Raw genomic sequence first — 26808 nt, 5'->3', positions numbered from 1 at the left:
TGATATCGGGCTTAAGTAAAATTTGACATTATTCACTAATTTTTCGCAACATTAGTTTAACATTGGGTTCTTTTTTAAAAGAAGAGCGACAAGCAAACAGTTTTTCCAAAACAACACTGTCAACAATAAATGAATCCTAAGCATACATGACCTTATGAATGAATGCTTTTAAGCTAAGTCAAAGTACAACTGCAGTTTTCTCTAAATGAATTTACTTAAAGTCTTCTCAAGTAATGTAAGTTAGCTTAGCCATTTCGGTGGCTAATGCAGATTTCTCAATCTAGCCATAATTTTAGGCCGAGTTTGGAAAGTTACATTTAGTGGTATCAGAGCCTTGGTTCAAAATCTCAGATTGAGTTTTTAATTTTACTTAAGTCTGCATGCATGCATACACGAAAAAAGGGAAATTTGGGAAAAGCAAGTCACAGAGAATTTTGAAAATGATATTCTACAAAGAAAATTAGGTACAGGACTCCGGTGCCGATTGTCATGGAAAAGATATTGTTAAGTTATAGGTAAACCCTTAAGGTGTATTACTATAGACATAGAACTGAAATAGTTAGTGTTTAGTTTTTTCTTTGAAACTGTAAGATAAGAAACGGAAAATTAATTGAAGTTAGCTAGTGATTATTTTTTTTGAAATTGTAAATCAAATTTAAGATTGTAGGATACATAATGAACAACCGTAAAATGAGGAACCATGGAGCTTAACATTGAGCTACTAGGTTGAGTCATTTGCTTTTCAAGGAATTATGTCTAGCATTAAGACGAACGACATCGTGATTGTGCCTACTTTTAAATGAGAAAACCAGGAGGTTGGGCATAGTGTAGTATCCCAAGTGGTGTTAAAGTCAAAGAAAATGTTTTCGAGATTGTGGTTGAGAGGACTAAGATAGGGGGAAGAGACTAAACACTTGGAGTGCAAATGAAAGGAAAAGAATAAAGTTTGGAATAGGAAAACAAAGTTTACTTCCGCTACTCCAAATCTGTAACCATTAAAGTGGGCTAGAGGAGCCAGAACTCAACAAAATGTTGTAGTAGTTATTATTAGAGAAACTATTAGATTAGCTAAGGTTATGATTTGTAGATATTATGGTAAGCATAATCCAGTATAGTTTCTGTTAAAATTGGGAATTAGGGTAGAGAATTTGTTAATAACGTTTCCGCAATTAGATTTGCAAGATATATGTTAGGAATTTAACGAGACGTATTGTATGGAATTGTGTTGGAATTAGAGTTGCACAGCGAAAGCTTGGTGGCCTGGTTTGAAGGAAAAAGGGGTAACAGATTTTGTGACTAAGAAAATTTCAAGGACAAAATTTCTTTAAGGAAGGGAGAATTGTAACATCCCAAAAATTGGGGGTTAGTAAAATCAAGTTTTTGAATCGAGAGAAAGTGATCATGGCTTAATTTTTGAAATTATCTATGCATTTTTTCAAAAAAAGGGGATATTGGTTTGTTGATTAAGTGCTAGTGAAATGTTCCTTGAAGCCTAAGTTCAAAACACTTCTCTTTCACCATTTTTATTAGTTTTTAAATTTTTCCTTAAACCCTAGTTTGTGACATGTCTTATTTTTTTAAAATAAATATTTCAAAATTATATCAAGAATGAGTTATTAGTTTGATGGTTAAACATTAGTGAATTTATCCTTGAGGTCCTAACTCCAATTCCATTCTCATGCAAATAATTTAATTTTTTTTTGACAAAACACCTTGTTTTAATGTATGGGCCATCCAAGCCTAGTTAACCTAGGTATAAATATTAATTTTTCACTAATAATCATCATTTAATCCTCCTCCTTATTTCCCTAGCCGTTCCTCTCCTCCTCTCATTCTCTTTGATTTTAAATTTTTTTCCTTTCCTCCATTGTTGTGGTCGCCTACACCTAGTTTTACCATCACTTTCTTTTCTTTTTCTTTTTCTTTTTGCCTCAAGGTTTGTTAACATATTCTCCACCATATTGCTGTCATTTTTCTTCATCAAAATCAACCACAAATCTAAAACCTTGAACTCCAAGATCAGTCTCGAACATTTCCAAAAAAGTGTCATTGTTGTTTCTTTCGACTAGCTTGGGAAATGTCTCTTCTCTCTTAAATTTCTTAATTAATCTTCTCCATTAAAAACCTAAATTTCCAGTTATATAATCTGGGGGATTTTAAATAATTTCAAAGTTATCTTTCCAGATTTTAAGGAAACCTCCAACAATTTTAAAATTCAGCCCCAATTTTGGCCACCGCAAGTGGTGCACCCGTACAACTATGGGCAAGAAAACGGGCTGTTTTGTTTCTTGGTTCTTGCTTATATTTTTCCAGCCTTAATTTGAGTTCTTTAACCCTCATAATCAGCTTTTAAACCAATTTCAATTAGGGAAAAACGTTCTTGATCATTTAGCCATTCGAAACCTACAAATCATGAAGCGTAAGTGCAATTAAGGGTAACTAGTTTGTTATTTTGAAATAGTTGTTGGGTAAAGGTTATGAATTGATTAAATGAAAATTTTTAATCATTAATTAACTACTTATTTTTCAGTATATTATTGAATCAGGTGCCAACCCAAGTGCGCCAAATCATTCATAAAGGCGAAGAACGATTGTACGTACGGTTTGCATCGGTACAATGTAAGGAATCTAACTAGTTCTGATTCATAAAATAGTTATAATTTCAATGATTGGTTTGAACTCATAAGTGGGTGTTTTGGGTTTGGTTTAATGGTAAATTTATTTAATTTATACTGAATTTTGGTTTAGGTTCGTTTAAGGAATTATTAAGGAAAACTGGAAGATTCGCTAGTGTACTGCGAAGAAGCGAAGAATAAGATGTGGGTCCAAAACTCAAAAAATAATTTGAAAATATTAAATATCATATTATATTTGATAAATTAGCTTGTTTATTGAATTGGCTTAATAGCCAAATTATTGATTTTGTGAGTGGCCTAACCAAGTATGTTTCGAGCCTTAAAAGATTGACATGTTGGAAAAATTGCCAGTTTGATAGTAGAAATGTCTGATTGAGTTTGTAATTGCATATTTGAGTTATGAGATATGAGAATGTTTGACTAAATGATATAATGTGTTGAGATATTAGTCTTCTTTATGATTTAAATACATGATATATTTATTATAATGTGTACTAAAAAGGGTGCTATTTATGCTTAATGAAAATCCATAAAGTATGTGAAATTGAAAGATATTGATTGATACCAACACAATGGTAATTTGAAATATTGGAATATTATTTTCATTTACTGGAAGTATGTGATTATTAAGGACATGCTAAGCATGTCAAATGAATGTGAAAAGTATTGAGATATGATTATGTATGAGATTGTGTGACATGTTGCATATCATCGGGTTGGGATTTTGTGGTTAACGGAGGAGCTTTGTGGAGTACCAGCGACATATTAAATCTACATTATTCGTAGTCAATGCATTGTGCCTAGAGTACTAAGGAGAATGGTGATTTATCGCATTTTTACTGGCAGCTTGTCTGTATTTTTATTGGCAAAATTTTCTACACATTGTTAACAGTGGTTTTAACCACAATGGGCTTAAGCCCATAAGATTTTTGGAGTTCAGATGACAGGTTCTGGGGAAACACGTGGTGTGTAGTTGATGGTATGGCTAGGAATATTTTTGCATTGCATCATGCTCACTACATATTCGAATGTTATTGATATATGATATATGTTGTATTGTGTTGTATTGAATGGTATCGAAATTAATGACTGTTACTCGAATGAATGATGACCCATGCTCAAACACCGTTTGACATAAATATTGATAATAGCTATGTAATGATATGAAGTTCCTATTGTGGTTATGTTTTCTTCTATTAGAGCTAATTTGTTTCACTGTATTTGATATTTATGTTTGTTTAAATAATTGTTTGACTCAAACTGAGCTTTTCATAAGCTCACCCCCAATAGTGTTTAACTTTCAGGTAAATCTCGAAATTAGGACCGGACTCAGCATTCGGAGAATCACCTTGGACCTCAAATTATTTTTCTTAATAAGTATTATTAAGTCTTTATTGGTATTGGTCTGTAATTTTTAATTATTTCTAGTTTGTGGCTTGGTAACTTTTTTTTTAAGTATTTCTGCATGCATGGATTACTCAAGGATAATAACTAGAAAATGCATGATATTGGGCTTAAGTAAAATTTGACATTGTTCACTAATTTTTTGATACATTAGTTTAACATTGAGTTCTTTTTTTAAAGAAGAATGACAAGCAAACGGTTTTTCCAAAACAAAACTTTCAATAACAAAATGAATCCTAAGCATACATGACCTTATGAATGAATGCTTTTAAGCTAAGTTAAAGTACAACTACAGTTTTCTCTAAAATTAATTTATTTAAAGTCTTCTAAAGTAATGTAAGTTAACTTAGCCATTTTGGTGGCTAACGTAGACTTCTCAATCTAACAATTAGTCTAGGCCAGGTGTAGAAAGTTACATTTAGTGGTATCAGAGCCTTGGTTCAAAATCTCAGATTAAGTTTTTAAATTTGCTTATGTCTACATGCATGCGTCCACGGAAAAAGGGAAATTTGGGAAAAGCAAGTCACAGAGAATTATGAAAATGATAGTCTACAAAGAAAATTAGGTCCGGGACTCCGGTGCTGGTTGTCATGGAAAAGATATTGTTAAGTTACAGGTAAACGCTTGAGGTGTATTGCTGTAGACATAGAACTGAAATAGTTAGTGTTTAGTTTTTTCTTTGAAACTGTAAGATAGGGAACGAAAAATTAATTGAAGTTAGCTAGTGATTATTTTTTTTGAAATTGTAGATCAAATTTAAGATTGTAGGATACATAATGAACAATCGTAAAATGAGGAACCATGGGGCTCAACATTGAGCTACTAGGTTGAGTCATTTGCTTTTCAAGGAATTATGTCTAACCTTAAGACGAATGACATCATGATTGTGCCTACTTCTAAAGGAGAAAACCAGGAGGTTGGGTATGATGTAGCATCCCAAGTGGTGTTGGAAGTCAGAGAAAATGTTTTCAAGATTGTGGTTGAGAGGACTAAGATGGGGGGAAGAGACTAAACACTTGGAGTGCAAAAGAAAGGAAAAGAATAAAGTTTGGAATAGGAAAACAAAGTCTACTTCCGCTGGTCCAAATCCGCGACCTTTAAAGTGGGCCAGAGGAGCCAGAACTCAACGAAATGTTGTAGTAGTTATCATTAGTGAAACTATTAGATTAGCTAAGGTTCTGATTTGTAGATATTGTGGTAAGCATAATCTAGTATAGTTTTTGTTAAAATTGGGAATTAGTGTTGAGGAATTTGTTAATAACGTTTCCTAATTAGATCTGCAAGATTTATGTTAGGAATTTAACGAGACATATTGTATGGGATTGTGTTGGAATCAAAGTTTCACAGAGAAAGCTTGGTGGCCTGGTTTGAAGGAAAAAGGGGTAACAAATTTTGTGGCTAAAAAATTTCGAGGACAAAATTTCTTTAAGGAAGGGAGAATAGTAACATCCCAAAAATCGGATGTTAGTAAAATCGAGTTTTTGAATCGAGAGAGAGTGGTCATGCCTTAATTTTTGAGATTATCTATGCATTTTTAGAAAAAAATGGGGTATTGGTTTTCTGATTAAGTGCTAGTGAAATGTTCCTTGAAACCCAAGTTCAAATCCCTTCTCTCTCACCATTTTTATTAGTTTTTAAATTTTTCCTTAAACCCTAGTTTGTGACATGTCTTATTTTTTAAAAATAGATATTTCAAAATTATATCAATAATGAGTTATTAGTTTGATGGTTAAACATTAGTGAATTTATCCTTGAGGTCCTAACTCCAATTCCATTCTCATGCAAATAATTTAATTTTTTTAACAAAACCCTTGTTTTAATGTGTGGGCCATCCAAGCCTAGTTAACCTAGGTATAAATATTAATTTTTCACAAATAATCATCATTTAATCCTCCTCCTTATTTCCCCAGTAGTTCCTCTCCTCCTCTCATTCTCTTTGATTTTAAATTTTTTTCCTTTCCTCTATTGTTGTCGTCGCCTACACCTAGTTTTACTTACCATCACTTTCTTTTCTTTTTCTTTTTCTTTTTCTTTTGCCACAAGGTTTGATAACATATTCTCCACCATATAGCTATCATTTTTCCTCATCAAAATCAACCGCAAATCTGAAATCTTAATCTCGAATATCAATCTCGAACATTTCCAAAAAAGTCTCATTGTTGTTTCTCTCGACTAGCTTGGGTAAGGTCTCTTCTCTCTTAAATTTCTTAATTAATCTTGTCCATTAAATACCTAAATTTACAGATCTTGAATTTTGGGGATTTTAAATGACTTCAAAGGTATTTTTCCAGATTTTAAAGAAATCTGAAACCTTTTTAAAATTCAGCCCCAATTTTGGCCATCACAGTTGGTGCACCTGTACACCTACGTGTAAGAAAATGGGTTGTTTTGTTTCTTGGTTCTTGCTTATATTTTTCCAGCCTTAATTTGAGTTCTTTAACCCTCCTAATCAGCCTTTAAACCAATTTCAATTAGGTAAAAATGTTCTTGATCATTTGACCATTTGACCATTCAAAACCTACAAATCATGAAGCGTAAGTGCAATTAAGGGTAACTAGTTTGTTATTTTGAAATAGTTGTTGGGTAAAGGTTATGAATTGATTAAATGAAGGAATTTAATTATTAATTAACTACTGATTTTTCAGTATATTATTGAATCATGTGCCAACCCAAGTGCCCCAGATCATCCATAAAGGTGAAGAATGATTGTATGTACGGTTTGCATCGATACAATGTACGGAATCTAACTAAGTCTGATTCATAAAATAGTTATAATTTCAACAATTGGTTTAAACTCATAAGTGGGTGTTTGGGTCCTGGTTTAATGGTAAATTGATTGAATTTATACTAAATTTTGGTTTAGGTTTGTTTAAGGAATTATTAAGGAAAATTGGAAGATTCGCTAGTGTGCTGCGAAAAAACGAAGAATAAGGTTTGGGTCTGAAACTCATAAAATTGTTTGAAAATGTTAAATGTCAATTTATATTTAATAAATTAGCTTGCTGGTTGGATTGGCTTAAAGCAAAATTATTGATTTTGTGAGTGGTTGAACTAGGTATATTTTGAGCCTTAAAAGATTGACATGTTGGCAAAATTGCTAGTTTGATAGTATAATGTTTGATTGAGTTTGTAATTGAATATTTGAGTTATGAGATATGAGAATGTTTGACTGAATGATATAGTCTGTTGAGATATGAGGCTTATGTATGATTTAAACACCTGAGATATTTGTTATATTTTGTACTAAAAAGTGTGCTATTTATGCTCAATGGAAATCCGTAAAGTATGTGAAATTGAACGATATTGATTGATACCAAAACAATCATAATTTGAAAGATTAGAATACTATTTCCATTTACTAGAAGTATGGGATTATTGAGGACATGCTGAGCATGTCAAATGAATGTGAAAAATATTGATATATGATTATGTATGAGATTGTATAACGTAATGCATATGCAAGGGGTTGTGAGTTTTTAGTTGACAGAGGAGTTCCATAGAGTACTGACGGTATATTAAGTCCACATTATTCGTAGTCATGCACAGTGCCTAGAGTATTGAGGGGAATGGCGATTTATCGCATTTTTATTGGCAAAATTTTCTGTACATTGTTAACAGTGGTTTTAACCACAATGGTTGTATAACATTGTATCATGCTCACGACATATTTGGATGTTATTGATATATGATATGTGTTGTATTGAATGGTATCAAAATTAATGATTGTTACTTGAATGAATGGTGACCTGTGCTCATACACCATTTGACATCAATATTGATAATGGTTGTGTAATGATATGAAATTCCTATGGTGGTTCTGTTTTTTTTCTATTAAAGCTAATTTGTTTCACTGTATTTGATATTTATGTTTGTTTAAATAATTGTTTGACTCACACTAAGCTTTTCAAAGCTCACCCCCAATAATGTTTAACTTTTCAGGTCAACCTCGAAATTAGGACTAAACTCAGCATTCAGAGAATCACCTTGGACCTCGGATTATTTTTCTTAATAAGTACTCTTAACTCTTTATTGGTTTTGGTTTTAATTTTTAATTATTTCTAGTCTGTGGCTTGGTAACTTTTTGGGGGGGATTTTTGCATGCATGGATTACTCAAGCATAATAACTGGAAAATGCATGATATTGGGCTTAAGTAAAATTTGACATTGTTCCCTAATTTCCACTGCATTAGTTTAACATTGAGTTTTTTTTTTAAGATGAGCAACAAGCAAAAAAAATTTCTAAAACAACACTGTTAACAATAAATTGAATCCTAAGCATACACAACCTAATGAATGAATGCTTTTAACCTATCTCAAAGCACAACTATTGTTTCCTATAAAATGAGTTTATTTAAAGTCTTCAAAAGTAATGTAAGTTAGCTTAGCCATTTCGGTGGCTAATGTAGCCTTCTCAATCAAGCCATAATGTCTAGGCCAGGTTTGGGAGGTTACAAGATGGCAGACTCACTTCACTTGCTTCATGATACGCAGTGGCAGTAACATGTAAACCTACTTCACTTGCAAGGACTTAACTTACTCATTCCATAAATATTTGGAAAAGTGAATCAAGAACTGACGAATCGTAAGTTTACAAAATAGTATACTACTGTTCAACTATATGACATTAGCGTTCACACCTGTGCTTAACTCACACATTCTAAGTCTTCACAAAGTAAGACTCTTTAAATAGGGTCAGTCACGCGAACCACCTCTTATACACTTAAATACTACGAACATGGTTCACAGATTTCCTCCTATATAGTTTTCCAAAAGTCATTAAGGGTTTGTAAGACCAGTTTACCTATTGATACGGATCGCACTTTGCACAGTTCGCCAATCCTATCACTTCGCAACAACCTTAGCGAACTCTATATAAGTTTGTCCTTTTTTAATATTTCATGCTATTGCTTATGGCGGACACTATCTTTAGGAACTAATTACTTAAGAATGAGCTTGTAATTTAAGGAAACATCAAACAATCTTGGACTATATTCATATGCTTAAAATTCAAGTGTGTATATATAGTATTATCGGTTCACAAGTAAAAGTATATAGAGAGATTCATAAGAAATCATAAAAATAACTAAGTCTTAGGATAGTTGACGAAGTAAACAGAATGATATCTTTAAGCGCAAGCAGAATATCTCATATTACCTTTGTATCTAGAGTTCACTTGTTCTACCTTTCCAATTTTTATACTTCACCTGGATCACTCGCCCCATCGTTACTCATTGTGTGATCTAGCTATCTACAGTGTATAGAAAGGTGTGTGTAAGCTCTTGTGAACATAGTGCATATAAAGGAAAGAATGACCTCACAACACGTGCAAATCATAAGTTAAACAAAAGCTTTGGAAAAAGCATTGAACTGCAAACTGGATTCACCATACTTACGTGAAGTGTGGTTCGTAGTTACTCACTGTGACACCCCTAATTTGACCCTAGTCGAAAGTGGTTTTGGAACCCCAAAATCGAGTCACAAAAATAATTAGATGTTATATTCTGTGCTTATTGTATGTGGAATTTGTATGTGTGAATATTTCGTGCCTTGATTTTATCAAGGCGGTGTTAATTTATAAGAAAGGACCCATGTATAAGACTTGAAAATGTGATAGGTAAAATTTAAAGTGGCCAAATAATGCATGAGTTATTGACATGAGGGACTTGCATGTCAAATGGACCACTTTTAATTAGTGGCCGGCCATAATGATAGTTGATAGATATTATATGCATTTTATTTTTACATGATAATAGTTAATGGCTTTATATTATGAAAGAAAGAATAATTAAAAGAAGGAAAGAGTGATAGAAACAAGGTATGTTCATCTTTCTTTTCCCCATTGCCGTAACTAGTGAAAGAAAAAAAAAGAGAAGAAGAAGCCAAGGCATTCGGCCATGGTTATTTCATAAATCAAAGGTATGTTAATGTGATTTTTATGTAATTGTTTATGAAATTAAATTGATAAGTGTATTGTACTTCGAAGGATGAGGAGGTGGTCGTAATAGGGGAGAGAAGAGATTATTTGTCTAATGTGATATCGGCGTTAAGAGCCGAGAAGTTGGTTCGCAAGGGTTGTGAGGCTTTCCTGGAATATGTTAACAATTCTGAGACTAAAAGTCTTTCTGTTGAGGATGTTAGAACTGTTAAGTGGTTTTCGGATGTTTTTCCAGAAGAGCTTCCGGGCTTGCCTCCAGTCCGTGAGGTCGAATTCAGAATTGAGCTTCTACCAGGAACAGCTCCAGTGTCCATCGCCCCATATATGATGGCACCAAAGGAGCTAGTGGAGTTAAAGGCTCAAATTCAAGAGCTGGTAGACCGATGATTTATTCGACTGAGTGTGTCTCCGTGGGGAGCACCAGTATTGTTTGTGAAGAAGAAGGATGGGTCTATGCGTATGTGCGTTGATTATCGTCAACTAAATAAGTTGACCATCAAGAACAGGTACCCTTTATCGAGGATTGATGATCTATTTGATCAGTTGCGAGGAGATGTTGTGTTCTCCAAAATAGATCTTCGATCTGGGAATCACCAGCTAAAGGTCAAGGAAGTGGATGTGTATGAGACAACATTTAGGACTAGTTATGGTCACTATGAGTTCCTAGTAATGTCGTTGGGATTAACGAATGTACCAGCTGCTTTCATGGACATGAAGAACAGAGTTTTTCAACCCTATTTGGATCGGTTCATAGTAGTGTTCATAGAAGTTATTTTAGTGTATACGGGAACTGAGGAGGAGTATGATGAACACTTGCGGATTGTCCTTCAAATTTTGAGACAGAAACAGTTGTACTCAAAATTCAGTAAGTGTGAGTTTTGGCTGCAATAGGTGACATTTCTGGGTCACGTGGTGTCTGCTGAGGGGATTAAGGTTGATCCTCGAAAAATTGAAGCCGTATTGGGCTGGAAACCACCAAAGACTGTATCTGAGATTCGAAGTTTTATGGGTTTGGCTGGATATTACAGACGTTTTATAGAAGGGTTTTTAGTGATAGCTGCACCTTTGACTAAGTTACTGCGCAAAGGGGTGTCGTTTATCTGGACCGATAAACAACAAAAGAGTTTTGAGAAATTGAAGAAAGTTTTAACTCAGGCTCCTTTTTTGATACAGCCAGAGTCTGGAAAGGAATTTACTGTTTACAGTGATGCGTGACACGTTGGATTGGGATGTGTGTTGATGCAAAAGGGAAAGGTGGTTGCTTATGCGTCGTGCTAGCTTAAACTTCACGAGATGAATTATCCCACTCATGATTTGGAATTGGCAACGGTGGTGTTTGCACAAAAAATTTAGAGGCATTATTTATATGGGGAAAGAACGATTATTTATACGGACCATAAAAGCCTCAAGTACCTTCTTACTCAGAAGGAGTTGAACCTTAGGCAACGAAGGTGGATTGAGTTGATTAAAGATTATGATTGTTCAATTGAGTACCACCCAGGCAAAGCTAATGTGGTAGCTAACGTACTGAGCCGTAGAGTTGTCTCTGATTTAAGAGCAATGTTTGCTCGTCTTAGCCTATTCGATAATGGTAGCCTGTTAGCTGAACTGCAAGTGAGACTGACTTGGACTAATCAAATTAAGAAGAAACAGTTGTTGGATGAGTCGCTAGTTCCTCGTCTTCAGCAAGTGGAAAATGGTGAAACTTTAAATTTTGGACTGAATGGGAAAGGCGTGTTATGTTTCCGTGGAAGAGTTTGTATACCGAATGATTCTGGTCTGAGGCAGTCTATTCTACGAGAGGCACATGGTAGTCCTTATGCCATGCATCCTGGTGGGAACAAGTTATATCGAGATCTTCGTGAGTTGTATTGGTGGCCTGGGTTAAAGCGTGAAGTTACCGATTATGTGAGTAAGTGCTTGACGTGTCAGTAGGTTAAGGCTGAGCATTAGTTACCTTCTGGATTACTGCAGCAAGTTAAGATTCCACTCTGGAAGTGGGAGAGGGTGACAATGGATTCTGTCAGTGGGTTACCCTTGACTCCTTCTAAGAAGGATTCGGTTTGGGTGATTGTAGATCGACTGACTAAGTCTGCCCATTTTATACCGGTCCGCACTGATTATTCATTACAGAAGTTGGCCAAGTTGTATGTGGCTGAGATTGCAAGATTGCATGGTGTACCGGTTTCTAGCATATCTGACAGAGATCCTAGGTTTACATCTCGATTCTAGAAGAAGTTACACGAGGCTTTGGGTACACGACTGGATTTCAATACCGCGTTTCATCCTAAAACGGATGGACAGTCTGAGAGAGTAATTTAGATATTGGAAGACATGTTAAGGAGTTGTGTATTGGATTTCAGGGGCAGCTGGGAGAATTATTTACCGTTGGTGGAATTTGTGTATAACAACAGCTACCAGTCCAGTATTCGTATGGCACCGTACGAAGCGTTATATGGTCATAGGTGTCGTACTCCTACTTGTTGGACTGAACTTGGTGAGCGACGAATTCTAGGGCCAGAGCTAATTGCTGATACAGAAGACAAGGTAAAGCTGATTTGAGATCGGTTGAAAGAAGCATTTGATAGGCAGAAGTCCTATGCGGATTTAAAACGTAAAGAGATCGAGTACTATGTGGCGGATTATGTTTTTCTTAAGGTATCACCATGGAAGAAAATTATGAGGTTTGGACGGAAGGGCAAGCTGAGCCCTAGGTTTATAGGGCCTTGCCGGATACTTAAGCGTGTAGGACCGGTTGCGTACCAACTTGAGTTGCCTCCAGAGCTGGAAGGAATTCATGATGTGTTTCACGTTTCAATGCTTAAGCGGTACCGTTCTAATCCCTCGCATGTCGTGCCGGTTGAGGAAATTAAAGTTAGGCCTGATCTACCTATTGAGGAGGAATCAATACAGATTTTGGAAGGCGATGTTAAAGTATTGAGAAAGAAGTTTGTCCCACTAGTCAAAGTGCTTTGGCGCAATCACGTCGCAGAGGAGGCCACATGGGAACCAGAAGAGGCGATGCGACATCAATACCCTTATTTATTTTGACCAGGAAAATTTTGAGGCCGAAATTTCTTTAAGGGGAGTAGAATTGTAACACCCCAAAAAGGTAGGGTTTGTAATTTTGCTTATTTTAGCGTAAATTCCATATTTGTTTGAAGGGTTGGGTGATTTTGGTGTGTTTGGGGGTGGTCTGAGGAGTCCTGGGGATTAAACTTCGACTTTTGCAGCATTTTTGTTTTGCATTTAAAAGAACTTGGTTACTGGCACTTGCGCCTTATAAATAATTGTGGTTGTGTTATGTCACAAAAAGCCTTGCGGCTTGGTGGAAGTGGCGTGACATAGCTATTGGGGAGAACAAGGGTTCGAATCCCACGGCAAACAAGGAGCATCTATTTTGCACTTGTGGACGGCAAGTGGTTGAGTTGGAGTAGACTTCTAGGTGGTGGAAGTATGAATTGGTCTTGGATTGTTGGGAGAAGATTGTGGAAGAGATCAAGAAGGGTTTTGAGGAGAGTTTCAAGGAGTTGGTGAGGGGGGAGAGTTGTAGCCGAATAGGTAATTGGTTGGTGAAAAATTCGGCCAAGGGGTTTTGGGACAAGCATTTCGGCAATTGGTGTTTAGGAGTAGGTGCCGAATTCTTCTCTTCAACTTTTGGGTTTATTTTGTGTTAACCTTTTGTGCCGAATTGTAAGTGACTCTTTCTTCTTCTCTTCTTCTTTGAGTCAATATTGTCGAATCCTCTTTAGCCGAATATTGGTAACCTCTTTTTTTTTCCTTTTGTTGTCCCAAACATCCCTTTTCTTGCTTCTATAGTCGAAGAAACCGAACCCAACTCCTCTTTTTTCCTTTTCATTGTTTCTTTCTCTCTTGAAGTTAGCCGTTTACTTCTCTCCTTGTGTGACTGAAATTGTGGAGGCCTAACCGATTCTTGATCTCTGATGGTTGAGGGTAAGTGGCTTCTCTAGCCGAATAGTGGAAGGCCCTTTTTCCATGTTCAATTTGGGTATTTCTTGAGCCGAATCCTCTTGGTCGTCGTGAGGATAGGTTCATCTGATGTTTTCTTTTTCGAATGGTGCTAGGGGGTTGTGACGTTACCCAAGGGGGGTGGGCCGAATGCTATTGCCTTTCGTTTTTAGTTCACGTCTTGGTAAGAAGTACACTTGGTTTTAATGAAATATTATTAAGTTACTGAACAAATGGAACGTTAATGCAGATGGTGGTCTATAGGAGGGTGATCGTTGGATAAGGGTGGTTTAAGCCTTACTCGTCATAGCAAGGTAAGCGATGCATATTGTTGGGAATGTATGAGTTCATAGTTGGGTGGTTAACCCAAATGTTTGAGATTTGACAAGGGATCATTATTTTTGTTTTAGGTTGAGCACACAGGGTTTGACATTTTTCTCTCCAAAAGGTGTGTAACCATACGCCATTTCTATTATTGACCAAAAGCCAAAAGGTGTGTATTCACACCCCTGTTTTACTGTAGATCGGTAAAAGTTGAAAAGCCGAAACATCAGCGTTTAAGGCCTCATGAGCGTGCGATTGCTCGTGTGGCCAACCGAGCCACAAATCATGGGCGTCAGACTGTAGAGGCCGCCACGAGTGTTCTCGTGGGCTTTTGCAGTCATGGGCCCCCTTAGGCCGAGTAATGGGCCTTGGGCCCATCTACACTATTTTGGCCTTTTGGGTTAGATGAGTCATTCGAGATGACTGTAGACCTTCAAAAGAGTCGTTATCTGTATCGAGACCCTAAAAATTAGTTAAATGATCGAGATACCCCCGAGGGGTAAAAATTACTATTTTACCCCTAACTGACGAAATGACTTTTATAACGCCAGTTGTAGGTTATGTGATGAGTGAATGGCATTTAGATGACTGGTTATGAGTATGACATACTGCATACACGTAATATTTATGACACGGCATCTGCATGGGGTTGGGTTTATGATATGGAGGAAGTACTGTACTGGTGATTATGTCACATTTATTATTACTGGTGGCTTGCCACACTTACTGTTACTAGCAGCTACGCTGCATTATTATTATTACTGGCAGCTTTGCTATGATATTAGTGTGCTGGTTGGGTGGGTCGATTGATATCCCCACAGGTGTGCTGGTTGGTACGGGTGGTGTGCTGGATGGTTATGGGATGGGATGCATTTTGCACTGTACTGGTACTGAATTGGTCTCAGACCCACACTGTTGCTGTTTAAGGGCTAAGGCCCAGATTGTACTGATACTGAATAGGGCTCAGGCCCAGACTATTTCTGCATGCACTGTTTTCTATTGTCTGATAAGGGATTACACACTGAGTTTTTGTAAACTCACCCTTCCTTTTAACTGTATAGGTAATCCTCAGTTTTAGACGCTTTGGAGCTGCAAGGGACTCGGGGGCAGCTACACAATCGCAAAGGACTTTATTATTTAATGATTTTACGTTTGGGTTTTGAATTTGTAATAAGGCCATTTGGGGATTTAACTTTTAATTTAGGCTATAACTTGGTATTTGTGAACTGCTAGAATAGGAATATCGGGTTTTGAAATAACAACGTTTCTCGAAAGCGATCCTGTTACTTCAATTTTGTTAAAAATAGATGTCTTGAAAACTACACATGTTTTAAATAACATGAATCATTAAAAAACTCTGCCTTTAAAACTTTAAAGGTTTTACGACAATCGGATCATTACCACAAGCTTATTGGACTTTTAAGCAGTGGATGTGGCACGTCAGATTTGGTCGTAACGTCTAGGTCGGGTCTGGGGTGTTACACGCCTACTCCCACACAAGGGACATCGCTGGCTGATTCTCAACCGACTTCGAGTAATCAAGAGAGTGAGGCTAAACAAGCCTTTTACCAAATGATGAATGACTGGTTTACTCAATATATCTGGACTAACCTGGCTGCACAACAACCTCTACCCCCGACTAATCCATCTTCGATGCTTGCTATACCTCAAGTAAGTGATCTGTTGAGATTGTATAAGCTACTTGTTGATAAAATCAGAAAACATAAGGTTGAAGAGTTTAAAGCTACTGATGATGATGATACTAAGCGTACAAAATTTTGGCTTGATAATACCATCCTTGTGTTTGATGACCTGTCCTGTACCCCAGATGAGTGTTTGAAATGTGCCATATCTTTGCTTCAAGACACAACATATCACTGGCGGAATACCCTAGTATTAGTGGTTCGGAGAGAGCGGGTGACTTGGGAATTCTTCCAAATTGAGTTCCGTAAGAAATATATCAGCCATAGATTTTTTGATCAAAAGTGTAAAGAATTTCTGGAGCTAAAATAGGGTCGGATGACCATAATAGTGTATGAGCGAAAATTTGTAAGACTTAGTCGATATGCCCGAGAGTGTGTTTCTACCGAAGTTATAATATGTAAAAGATTTGAAGTTGGGCTGAACAAAGACATTAAATTGTTAGTTGGCATACTTGAGATAAAAGAGTTCGTAGTACTGGTAGAGTGATCCTGTAAAGCTGAAGAGCTCAGGAAAGAGAAAATAAAAGCTGAATTTGAAGCTAGAGATGCATCTAAGAGAACATCTTGTAGTCATTCCAGTCGATACCAAAGAAGTTCTGAGATGGTTTCAGCCGTTCTAAAGCTACTTCAGGTTATTCTAGACGGGATCAGAGTAGACCACCTATGAGCTCGAGAGCTACCTCAGTAGCTATTGTGGGTAATGTTATATCAAATCAACCCGAGTGTAAACATTGTGGTAAGCGACATCTCGGCAGTTGTAGATTGCATGATCTGGCCTGTTTTAAATGTGGATCGATGGATCATTATATTCGTGAATGCCCAGTGTTAGCTGAAGAAAATCTAGTACAGAATACGAGATCGGGTAATACTGCAGCTCGAGGTAGACCACCCAGAAATGCGGGTAATGTGAGAGGTAGTCAAAGAGGGACTAAAGATACAATAGTCAGATCTGAGGCTCGTGCACCTGCTATACGCGCACGCGAGGAGGCTTTGTCCCCAGATGTCATTACTGGTACATTTAATCTTTATGATACTAATGTAATTGCATTGATTGATCCTGGTTCGACTCATTCTTATGTGTGTGAGACTTTAGTATTTAGTAACACTCTGCCTGTTGAGTCTACTAAGTTTGTTATTAGAGTGTTAAACCCCTTGGGCTGGTGTGTTATGGTTGACAAAATTTGTAAATATTGTCCCTCGATGGTTCGAGATTCGTGCTTTCTGGCTGACTTGATGTTGTTGCCATTTGATGAGTTCGACATAATTCTAGGTATGGAGTGGTTGACTTTGCATGATGCTGTTGTAAACTGCAAGACAAAGATGTAAATGATTTGAAGAAAATGTATTGGTGGGTAGGAATGAAGAGAGATATCTCAGAGTTTGTTTCTAGATGCTTGATTTGTCAGTAGGTAAATGCCAAACATCAGGTACCTTCAGGTTTATTGTAGCCTATGTTATTTCCTGAGTAGAAATGGGACCGATTTGCCATGGATTTTGTGAATGGATTGCCTTTGACACCGAGAAAGAAAGATGCAATATGGGTTGTGATTGATAAGCTAACGAAGTCGGCTCATTTTATGCTTACTCCCTTTCTTTTCTCTCTTTTTTATAGTATTGCAAAGCCAACTCGGAAAATCGTAAGGACGTCAGAGATCGCCTCACACTATCAACGAGCTATCTCAGTATTTTGTGACTAGAAATACTTTAAGTTATGGCATGTATAGGGACTTGGCTACTTTGTATGTATGTCCTTATTATATGATTAAAGAATGGCATGTGAATACTTGGTAATGATTAGCTTATGATATAGTGAAATAAGAACATGTTTTGGTATTATGTATGCCTAAATGAGGTTTGATGCAAAAAATTTATGAAGGAATAAGGGTTGGCCATGGAACAGTTAGGAAACAGCAGCAGTGACGTGGATTTGAAAAATCACTAAAAATGGTAGAAATAGAATTAAATGGTGAATAAGATATATAATTAAATCTTATTGAGTCTATTTTGATAGATAAAAAACAAAGCAAGTAAAGAAAGTCTATATTTTGAGATATTTAAATTTTTGTAAGACTAGTTCAGAGTGACTTCGTGATCCCCTGCTCCAACTTTGGAAAATAACTATAAATTGTAAAAAAAATATTATAATTCATAGTTTATATTTCTAGATTCCTTAGTGAGTCTATTTTCATTAGAATCAAACAGAAATGTTATTTGAATTCTGTATGATGAGATAATCTATTTTTAGTGAAGAGAGGTCAGATCCACTGAACTGCGAAACAAGGGAACATTTAATGAATAAACTGTACTAATTGGCCAAACCGAAAATTCTGGAAACATTATGAGTCTAATTTTAGGGAAAATTCATGGATTTAAATTTTGAGTTTCGTAACTTGAGTTATAATTAATTTAGTGACTGTTACGCAAATGGACAGTTTTATTATGAATAGTGAAATAAATTGTTTTGATTTGTGTAAGTAATTAGAAAATTTTTAATGTTCCCTGTTTGGTCCCGATCCATTCCAATTGCACATTTTAGGGCCTCAAGGGCCCTTTTTAGGGATTTATTGGATGAATGTGAGCGAATTAAAATTTCTTGTTAAAAAGTAAAATTTTCTATGCCCTGAACAGGTAAGATAAGTCTGGTAACGCCTCGTGCTCGACTCCGGTGATGGTTTCGGGTAAGGGATGTTACAATCAAAATGGCACTGTATGAGGCTTTGTATGGTCATGAATGTCGTACACCATTGTATTGGACTGAGCTTAGTGAAAATAAGATACACGGGGTTGATTTGATCAGAGAGACTGAATAGAAAGTAAAAGTGATCCATGAAAGTCTAAAACCAGCATTAGATCGACAGAGATCGTACGCAGACTTGAAACGAAAAGATATAGAGTTTCAGATTGGAGACAAAGTCTTTTTGAAAGTATAATCATGGAATAAAATACTCAGTGATGCGTGATATTCGTAACAGGTTTTAAAGATTTATAAATGAAATGTTCTCGAGACTAACTTATTATCATGATTAAGGCAACTGTACCTATCGAACGATAGTATAGTTCAGCAAGACCAGATTTTCGAACCCAAAGGAACTACGAGTACTAGTATTTACTTCCATTTTATTATCTAGCCTAAAATTTAAGAGGTTTGGTTGTCTAAACTAATTACTAACTAAGAATGCACAGAAAGAAAACTTGGGAAAAATACTTTTGGGAAAATTCGATTGATTGAGACAATACCTAAGGAAAAATCGACCTAGACTTCACTTGTTTTTTGACTCTGAATTAGATGATTTATTCATTTGACTTGATTCATATAAATCCCTAAGTTATATTATTATCTCTCTCGAGACTAATAACGTCTAACCCTAGGTTGAATAATTGAAATCTCTTTCTAATTAACACCCTAGAATTGCATTAACTCGATCTATGGATTCTCTTATTAGGTTTCACCCTAATTCGACAAAATCTTGTCACCCTATCTCTAGGTGCGCAATTATCTCCGCTTAATTATGAAAAATTTACTCTTAGACAAGGTCTATTCCTCCTCTGAATAAGAGCTTAACTTGAATCAATATCCTGGAATATCAAAACAAGATTAAGAACACATAATTAAGAACAAGTCGAATATTTATCATACAATTCAGATAATAATAACAAGATCTGTCTTAGGCTTCATTCCCCTTAGGTATTTAAGGCTTTAGTTCATACTTATGAATGAAACATCTCAAAATCATAAAGATAACAAAACATAAGAAATCCCAAAACTCCTGAAGGAACTTAAAGGGATATCTCCAGTCTTGATGATGAATTCGGCTCTTGAGATGGATCAATCGGCTTTCCATGAGTAATTCCTTGCTTCCTACTCTGCGTCCCCCTCCTAAGTGCCTCATCAAGTGTTTTTTATAGGCTTTTGAATGCGTAAGAGCCCTAAAAATTGGCCTTCTCCGAATAGGACTAAACTTGGGCTCGGCAGGGACATGCCTATGTGCGATTACTTCAGCCTATTGTCAAGGCTGTTAAATCGGCACAGGTGTGTGGTCTACACGTGTAAGTCGTGCTTCGATCCTACCAAATTGACACGGCTGTGTGACACACCTGTGTGAGGAAGTCCAGGTCGTGTTGTTTTCCCATGTGGATTCATTTTCTCCGTTTTCGGCCTATTTCTCACTAACTCTCTTATGCCCACCTAAGTATAAAACATGAAATTAAAGGATTAGAAGCATTGAATTCACCAAATCTAAGGAGAAATCATCCGTAAATGCGCTAAGCATGGGATAAAAATATGTATAAATTATGGTTTATCAAATACCCCCACACTTAAGCATTTGCTTGTCCTCAAGCAAAATCCTCAACTCACGATCAAAATAAATTGTTCTCAATTTATAATCCCTATCAATAATATCTCAAAGTAATCCATAAGTATTTATACATTGAAAATTCAACTAAAAGTACATCAAAGTTTTAGACATTCTAAGTTGAGCATTTTATCATGAAAACATAGGTGTCTCCCCTCATCTAAGTGATTACCTTGATCAAAATATCACAGAGTTTAACATTCTCACTAAAGATTCACTCAAATCACTCAAGGTGTTTAAGGACATCAATTAAAGCACTCATTAGTCAATATGAGAAGTTATTACCATAGGCTTACTTGAAAATCAAATCTTCACCACTATATATTGAGATGATACCTCAATCAAAAAGGTATTTAGAGGGTTGTAACGTGGCTTTGGTTAGGGGGTGCGGTCACAAGCTGAAATAAAAGGTTAGAATCGAGATTGAATTGAAAAATTACCTAGCTAGAAAAATAACTAGTCATCAGTTGAATACAAGTGAGCTTCTTCTCAGAATATGAAATTAACACTGAAGCTCAAAAAAAGGCAAATTACTACTAATATTTATTTAAGTATTGTTTTTTTTGTTGTTGTAGTTGTTTTTTTTTATGAACAAGTCAAATACATAGAAGAACAAAACATAGCTAAGCAATTAGTTCAAATCAAATCTAAAAAAAATAGGGATCAAATTAGGGGATTTCATCAATAATGGGTTATGGGTTAATATTGACGGTAAATTAATTAATGGTTTGTTAGACTCAAAGGGGTTCACTAAGGGTTAATTATGAAAGTAGGCTTTTGTGGAATGAGTGGGTTAAACCAAAGTGCTTTTATCATCTTGACATATCAAATCAAATGCTGTGGTCTTGACATGCAAAATCAAGCAAGTTCTAGAATAATATTCAATACTGACGCACTCAAAGCAACTATAAAAGTGAGCATCAAAGAAATAATAGATGCTCTAAAGGCTCAAAATCTCACAAAAATTATGGCTTTTTGATGTTTAAACCTGTGAATTTCAACTCAAAATAATACCTAAACTTAGGAAAAACAACCTAAAAGCTTTTAATTCTTCAAAAATCAACTTATCATGCTTGATTCCCTAATGTCTTAAAGTGTAAACACTCAATGCATAAATGCATATGTTTTAATTCAAGACATATCAATAAAAATCATAAGTTAATTAAAATTCATTCAAATAGTGATATGAGCGATTTACGTGAGAATAAGACACAATTCAGGGATTTCTAATAATGATATAAAAGACCCCTCACACTTAATATGTACATTGCCCTCAATGTACAAAGATAGATATATTTAAAAAGATAGATTTATAATCATAAGATAGGAAGAGAAGTGAAACTTCCTGAATGATGAATGAATTCCTTGAACTGAAGTTTTGGAGAATAATCGGCGTGAGAGTGGAGGAGGATACTCCGGTGGTGGTAGAGGTTCATTAGTCCATAAGTCATGCGCCAAAAGAATATTATATCTGGTGGTAGCTATGGTCGTGGTCAAGCAGGACATGGCAGTCGTGGAGAACCTTTCCAGGTGGAGTTTTTAGTTCCTATACGATGATGTGCTTTGGTGCTCTTTATAACTGTGATGGAATCAGGAACTTTTTAGGAAATATAAGGAAGCCTAATTACTCGTAATGAAATAGACAAAATTTAAAATTGTAAAATAATAATTATAAAACCTAATAAAAATAAGCTTAAAGAAAAATAAAAAGTAGTCTTAAAATAGAATAAAAGTAAAAACAGAAAATAATAAATAAAAGTTTTTAAACATCTTCATCGCTAGATGGTTCGCAAGGTGGGGATGGCGATGAGATGTGGAAGTGCTGACAAGTCTGCTGTGGAGTAGCATCAGTGTTATTGAAGCACTGAAAACACTATTGCTCAAATCGGGTAAGGCGCTCAGAGATGTCAGCGTATGAAGCCACCGCATGAACTAGACGAGAGAGGGGTGGTGGCTGAGTCGGTGGATCCTCGTGACATGGAGGGACATCATCAGGAATGTCCTCTGGGTCCTCCTCCTCGGTCGATTGGGTGAAGCGGTACTGATGAGGGTATGTGCCACGTCGTTTCTCGATCATCCTCATACTTAGCATGCTCGAGATGCCCTGCGGGGACATCTAGCCGATGAGAGTGAGGGAGGATGATTGGGCTACTATGTTGAGGAGCCCAAAGTGCCGAGCCAATCGAGTTACATAGAGCCCGATAGAGATGACCCCTCTCCTGTGCCGCTCCATCTGGTGGCAAATGGTGAAGGAAATAAAGTAGGCGAGGTCGATGACGTGCCCGTTCGCCATACTCCATAAGAAATAGGCGCCGTGGGTGGTAATGACGCCGGTGCTCTCTAGTCTCCCTGTCAGAGTGTGAGCTAAGATGGCGTGTAGATACCTCAAGGATGGAGGGAAAGCCGATGCCTTGAAGCTACTAGGATCGTAGGTGGCCGAGGCAAGGATGAGGTCCCTCCAACATTTCGAGGGGGAGTAGTGGATATGGGGGTGGAGGGTGTCGAGGTCATTTTCGTCCATAAACTCCTCCGTGTACAGCCTAGTGCAATCCCGAACTCGGGTACTCTCAACTAACGTACTAGACCACCAAGACGAAACTGGACTGTCTAGGATCGTCAAAGTTGGTCATGACGGTCTGAAAATGGAACGTTGAGCAGAGTTCCAATGTAAACTTGGGATTCGTCGGCTTGACGATCTCGAAGAATAGCCTCCACGGGTCAGTTGTTAGGAGGGCTCGAACCGCGTCAGCCAATTGAATCTGCTCAAGTGCGGCCCAGTCAATGCAGCGGCCCACACCTAGGGGTCGGGCCCATAATATCTTATATAATTCCTCCTGGGGTCCTAAGGGGACTTGGAGGAATGAGTGTTTAATCTCCGTGGTAGGACCCGAAGATGACGCTGCTCCTTTCCTCTTCTTTGAGGTTGGAACAATGATCTTCTTACCGCGTGAGGACGACATTGTACCTACATTGAAATAAATCAAAGTTCAATCAATATGCCCCAAGAATAGCATGGAAAATCAAGCCTATATATTAATAGATAAAACTTAAAATAATTAAAGCAAATATATCAAGTTATAAACATAGGACTTATGAAAATAACGTTTCGGGAATATCTAATGAATGGATGCATAAGTGTCAGCATAAATTTCATGGAAACAAGGAAAATGGAAAAGTGTAGCAGAATGTGGTAACTAAAATGAAAAAATTCTTATAAAGAGCAAAAGTATTTTACTATTCTAACTATGAATATTCAAAAATAGTTTAATATAGCAAAGGAATCATGAAATAAGCAATATATTTAGAGAAAATAGAGAGAAAAGAGTAAACAAACGTAAAAAGAAGGAACTTGGGGCGTCAGAATCAGTGTTGTAGGCAGTGCACGTGCGTGAGTGGTAGGGCGTGTGGAGTTGCAGTGGCCAGGGTTAGAAATTTTTAAAGAGGGAGATGATGAATAGTGAGGGGTTTTTTTATAGATTTTGGGGCACACGGCCGGGGGACACGCCCGTGTGCCCCAAGTTTTGTCCATGTGTTTCGTGAATTTTAAATTTGGACACGTCTAACATTCAGCCCACGCCCATGTTGCTTGGGCATGTGAGTGCACACGACCATGTCACAAGGTCGTGTTCGCTTCTCCCATGCCTGTGTACATAGGTCCATGCCCGTGTTCATTTTGACAATGTCGACCATGGGTGGAGGGCACGGGCGTGTCTCATGCCCGTGTTCCATTCTCAGTTTCAACCACGATTTCAAGCCACGGGTGTGTCTAATGCCCGTGCTATTTTTGCAATTTCACCCACGGCCATTTCGGACGGTCGTGGCGACTTATCACTCCCCGTGTTGCGAAAATTTGACCCTATTTTCATACGGCCTAAGGCACGCCCATATGCTTGGCCGTGTGGGCTTTAGGAAGCCTGCGTTCCATGATTCGGTTAGTATGTTAGATGTCAAAAACTAAAATTTAAAGAAATTAATACTGTTAGTGCTCGAGTTGCCTCCCAAGAAGCGCTTATTTATAGTCCTAAGCTGGACTTACCTCTCTTCTGCATGGTCAAGGTAGTGCAAGGAGTTTACACTCATCATCCCTGCTATCAAGTTTATCAACATAAGCCTTAAGACGAGTATTGTTTACCTTAAAAGTACCGAATTTGGGATGAATTACCTCGACTGTACCATATGGGAAAATACTGAGTATCGTAAGAGGAATTTCTTCATTAGGTTCAGAAGTGGTAATGCGAGGATCTGCTGCATCCTGTAGTACTTTGTCTCCAACCTTAAGTTGATTTGGTTAAGTATTAAGCTCATCCAGGCTCGGTTTCGGTTTATCAGGTGTTCTCGATTTCTGTGTCTGCCATTCATCTAACTCCTCGATTTGTAGCCTTCGTTCTTCATAGATAGGTCCTTTGTTGTTGTTTGAACATGACCCATATGCGTTCTTTGTAACTGTTTCCTGCACAAAGGGTTTCACCACATGATTAGTACTAGTAGAATAATTTATACAACCACCTTCAATTTTCGATATGTTACTCTAATTACGAGCTTGAAGGGTGATTGTTTCATCTCCCACACAAAGTGTGAGTTCACCTGTGCCAACATCAATAATGGTTCTAGCAGTCGCTAAAAAGGGTCGTCCTAAAATTAAAGATGCATTACTATCCTCTTCCATGTCTAGAACAACAAAGTCTACTGGGTATATAAATTTATCAATCTTAACAAGAACATCCTCAATGATACCCCTAGGAAATCTAATGGTTTTATCAGCCAATTGAATGCTCATCCTAGTTTGTTTGGGTTTCCCTAGACCTAGTTGCTTAAACCATTTGTAAAGCATAACATTGATACTAGCCCTTAAATCAGCCAACGCATTATTAACATCTAAGCTACCAATTAAACAAGGAATTGTAAAACTCTCTGGATCTTTTAGTTTGTTGGGCAGCTTATTCTGTAGAATGGCTAAGCAGATCGTGTTCTGCTCCACATACGATGCTTCATCTAACTTCCATTTATTTGCTAGAAGCTCCTTTAAAAACTTGACTACGTTTGGTATCTGCAAAAGGGCTTCAATAAATGGTAAGTTAATATGTAGTTTCTTTAAAAGTTCAAGGAATTTACCAAATTGTTTGTCTGAGCGGTCTTTCCTTATCGCATTGGGGTATGGCATATGGGGTTTATATTCTGTAATTACCGGCTTTGGCTCATTGTGGCCTACCTCATCCTTACCTTTGCTTACCACCGTTTCTGGCCTTGGTTCTGCAACTAGCCCTTCCTCATCTTGAATAGCAATCGCGTTGAGTTGCTCCCTTGGGTTAGATTTAGTGTTGCTTGGAAGGCTGGCTTGTGGTCGTTCAAAAATCAACTTGGTGAGCTGTCCAATCTGAGTTTCGAGCCCCTGGATTGATGCTTGTTGATTTTTGAGTGCTGTCTCAATATTTTGAAAATGAGTTTCTGACACTGAGATGAATTTTGTTAACATCTCCTCAAGGTTTGACTTCTTTTCTTACTGGTAAGGTGGTTTTTGAAAACCCGGAGGATGTTGTGGCCATTGATTTCCTTGACCACCCCACGAGAAATTGGGATGGTTCCTCCAACCTGCATTATAAGTGTTACTATACGGGTTATTTTAGGGTGTAGAGTCCCCATATATTGGACTTGTTCTTCCTCAATGCTAGGGTTGAAGGGTTGATATTTTGTGAATGCTCCTCCTCCATTTGAATTGCACCTCATCACTGTATGTACCTGAGTAGAACGACACAAGCTGTCAATCTTTTTATTTAAGAGTTCTACTTGGTTAGATAGCATAGTAACCGCATCGAGGTTGAAAACGTCGGTTGCTTTCGTCAGCTTTGTTCTCATAACTTGCCACTGATAGTTATTCAGTGACATCTCCTCAACAAATTCGTAAGCCACCTCAGGTGTCTTATTATTGATAGTTCCTCCAGCGGCTGCATCAATCGTTTGCCGAGTTGAAGGATTCAGGCCATTATGAAACGTTTGAACCTATAGCCAAAGTTGTAACCCATGGTGAGGGCACCTTCTCAAAAGATCCTTGTATCTCTCTCATGCATCGTAGAGTGTTTCTAAATTCATCTACACAAAAGAAGAGATATCATTACCTAATTTGGCTATTTTAGCCGGCGGAAAATATTTTAATAAAAACTTCTTGGTCATTTGTTCCCAAGTAGTGATTGACCCTTGTGCTAACGAGTTTAACCATTGTTTAGCCTTATTCCTCAACGAAACAGGAAACAACTGAAGGCGAATGGTGTCATCAGAAACGGCATTGATTTTAAAAGTGTTACAAAATTCTAAGAAATTTGCCAAGTGAGCTTTGGGATCCTCGTCCTGCAAACCATCAAACTGAACAAACTGTTGTATCATTTGAATTGTGTTAGGTTTCAGTTCAAAATTATTTGTAGTAATAGCAGGTCTAACTATACTTGACTCAGTTCCTATTAAATTAGGTTTAGCATAATCATACATAG

The 26808-nt window shown here is 37.0% G+C and overlaps 1 protein-coding gene and 1 non-coding gene across 2 annotated transcripts in view; both read left to right on the top strand.

The window, feature by feature from the left end:
• Positions 1-13026, top strand: part of LOC121205978 (uncharacterized) — a 53655-nt gene extending 40629 nt beyond the window's left edge. The window contains exons 4-10 of the mRNA XM_041076127.1: positions 10007-10283; positions 10482-10840; positions 10931-11179; positions 11477-11883; positions 12112-12188; positions 12339-12522; positions 12673-13026. Of these exons, the coding sequence (XP_040932061.1) occupies positions 10007-10283; positions 10482-10840; positions 10931-11179; positions 11477-11883; positions 12112-12188; positions 12339-12522; positions 12673-13026 (1907 nt within the window). The remainder of the gene's footprint in view (positions 1-10006; positions 10284-10481; positions 10841-10930; positions 11180-11476; positions 11884-12111; positions 12189-12338; positions 12523-12672) is intronic.
• A 13313-nt stretch (positions 13027-26339) lies between these two features.
• Positions 26340-26446, top strand: LOC121207503 (small nucleolar RNA R71). Its single transcript, XR_005902593.1, has one exon. It is a non-coding gene; the product is annotated as a small nucleolar RNA R71 (small nucleolar RNA).
• The last annotated feature ends 362 nt before the right edge of the window (positions 26447-26808 follow it).

The sequence above is a fragment of the Gossypium hirsutum genome, chromosome A09, assembly GCF_007990345.1.
Source record: "Gossypium hirsutum isolate 1008001.06 chromosome A09, Gossypium_hirsutum_v2.1, whole genome shotgun sequence".
NCBI classification, from domain to species: domain Eukaryota; kingdom Viridiplantae; phylum Streptophyta; class Magnoliopsida; order Malvales; family Malvaceae; genus Gossypium; species Gossypium hirsutum.
This window is presented reverse-complemented; position numbering and strand designations above follow the sequence as displayed.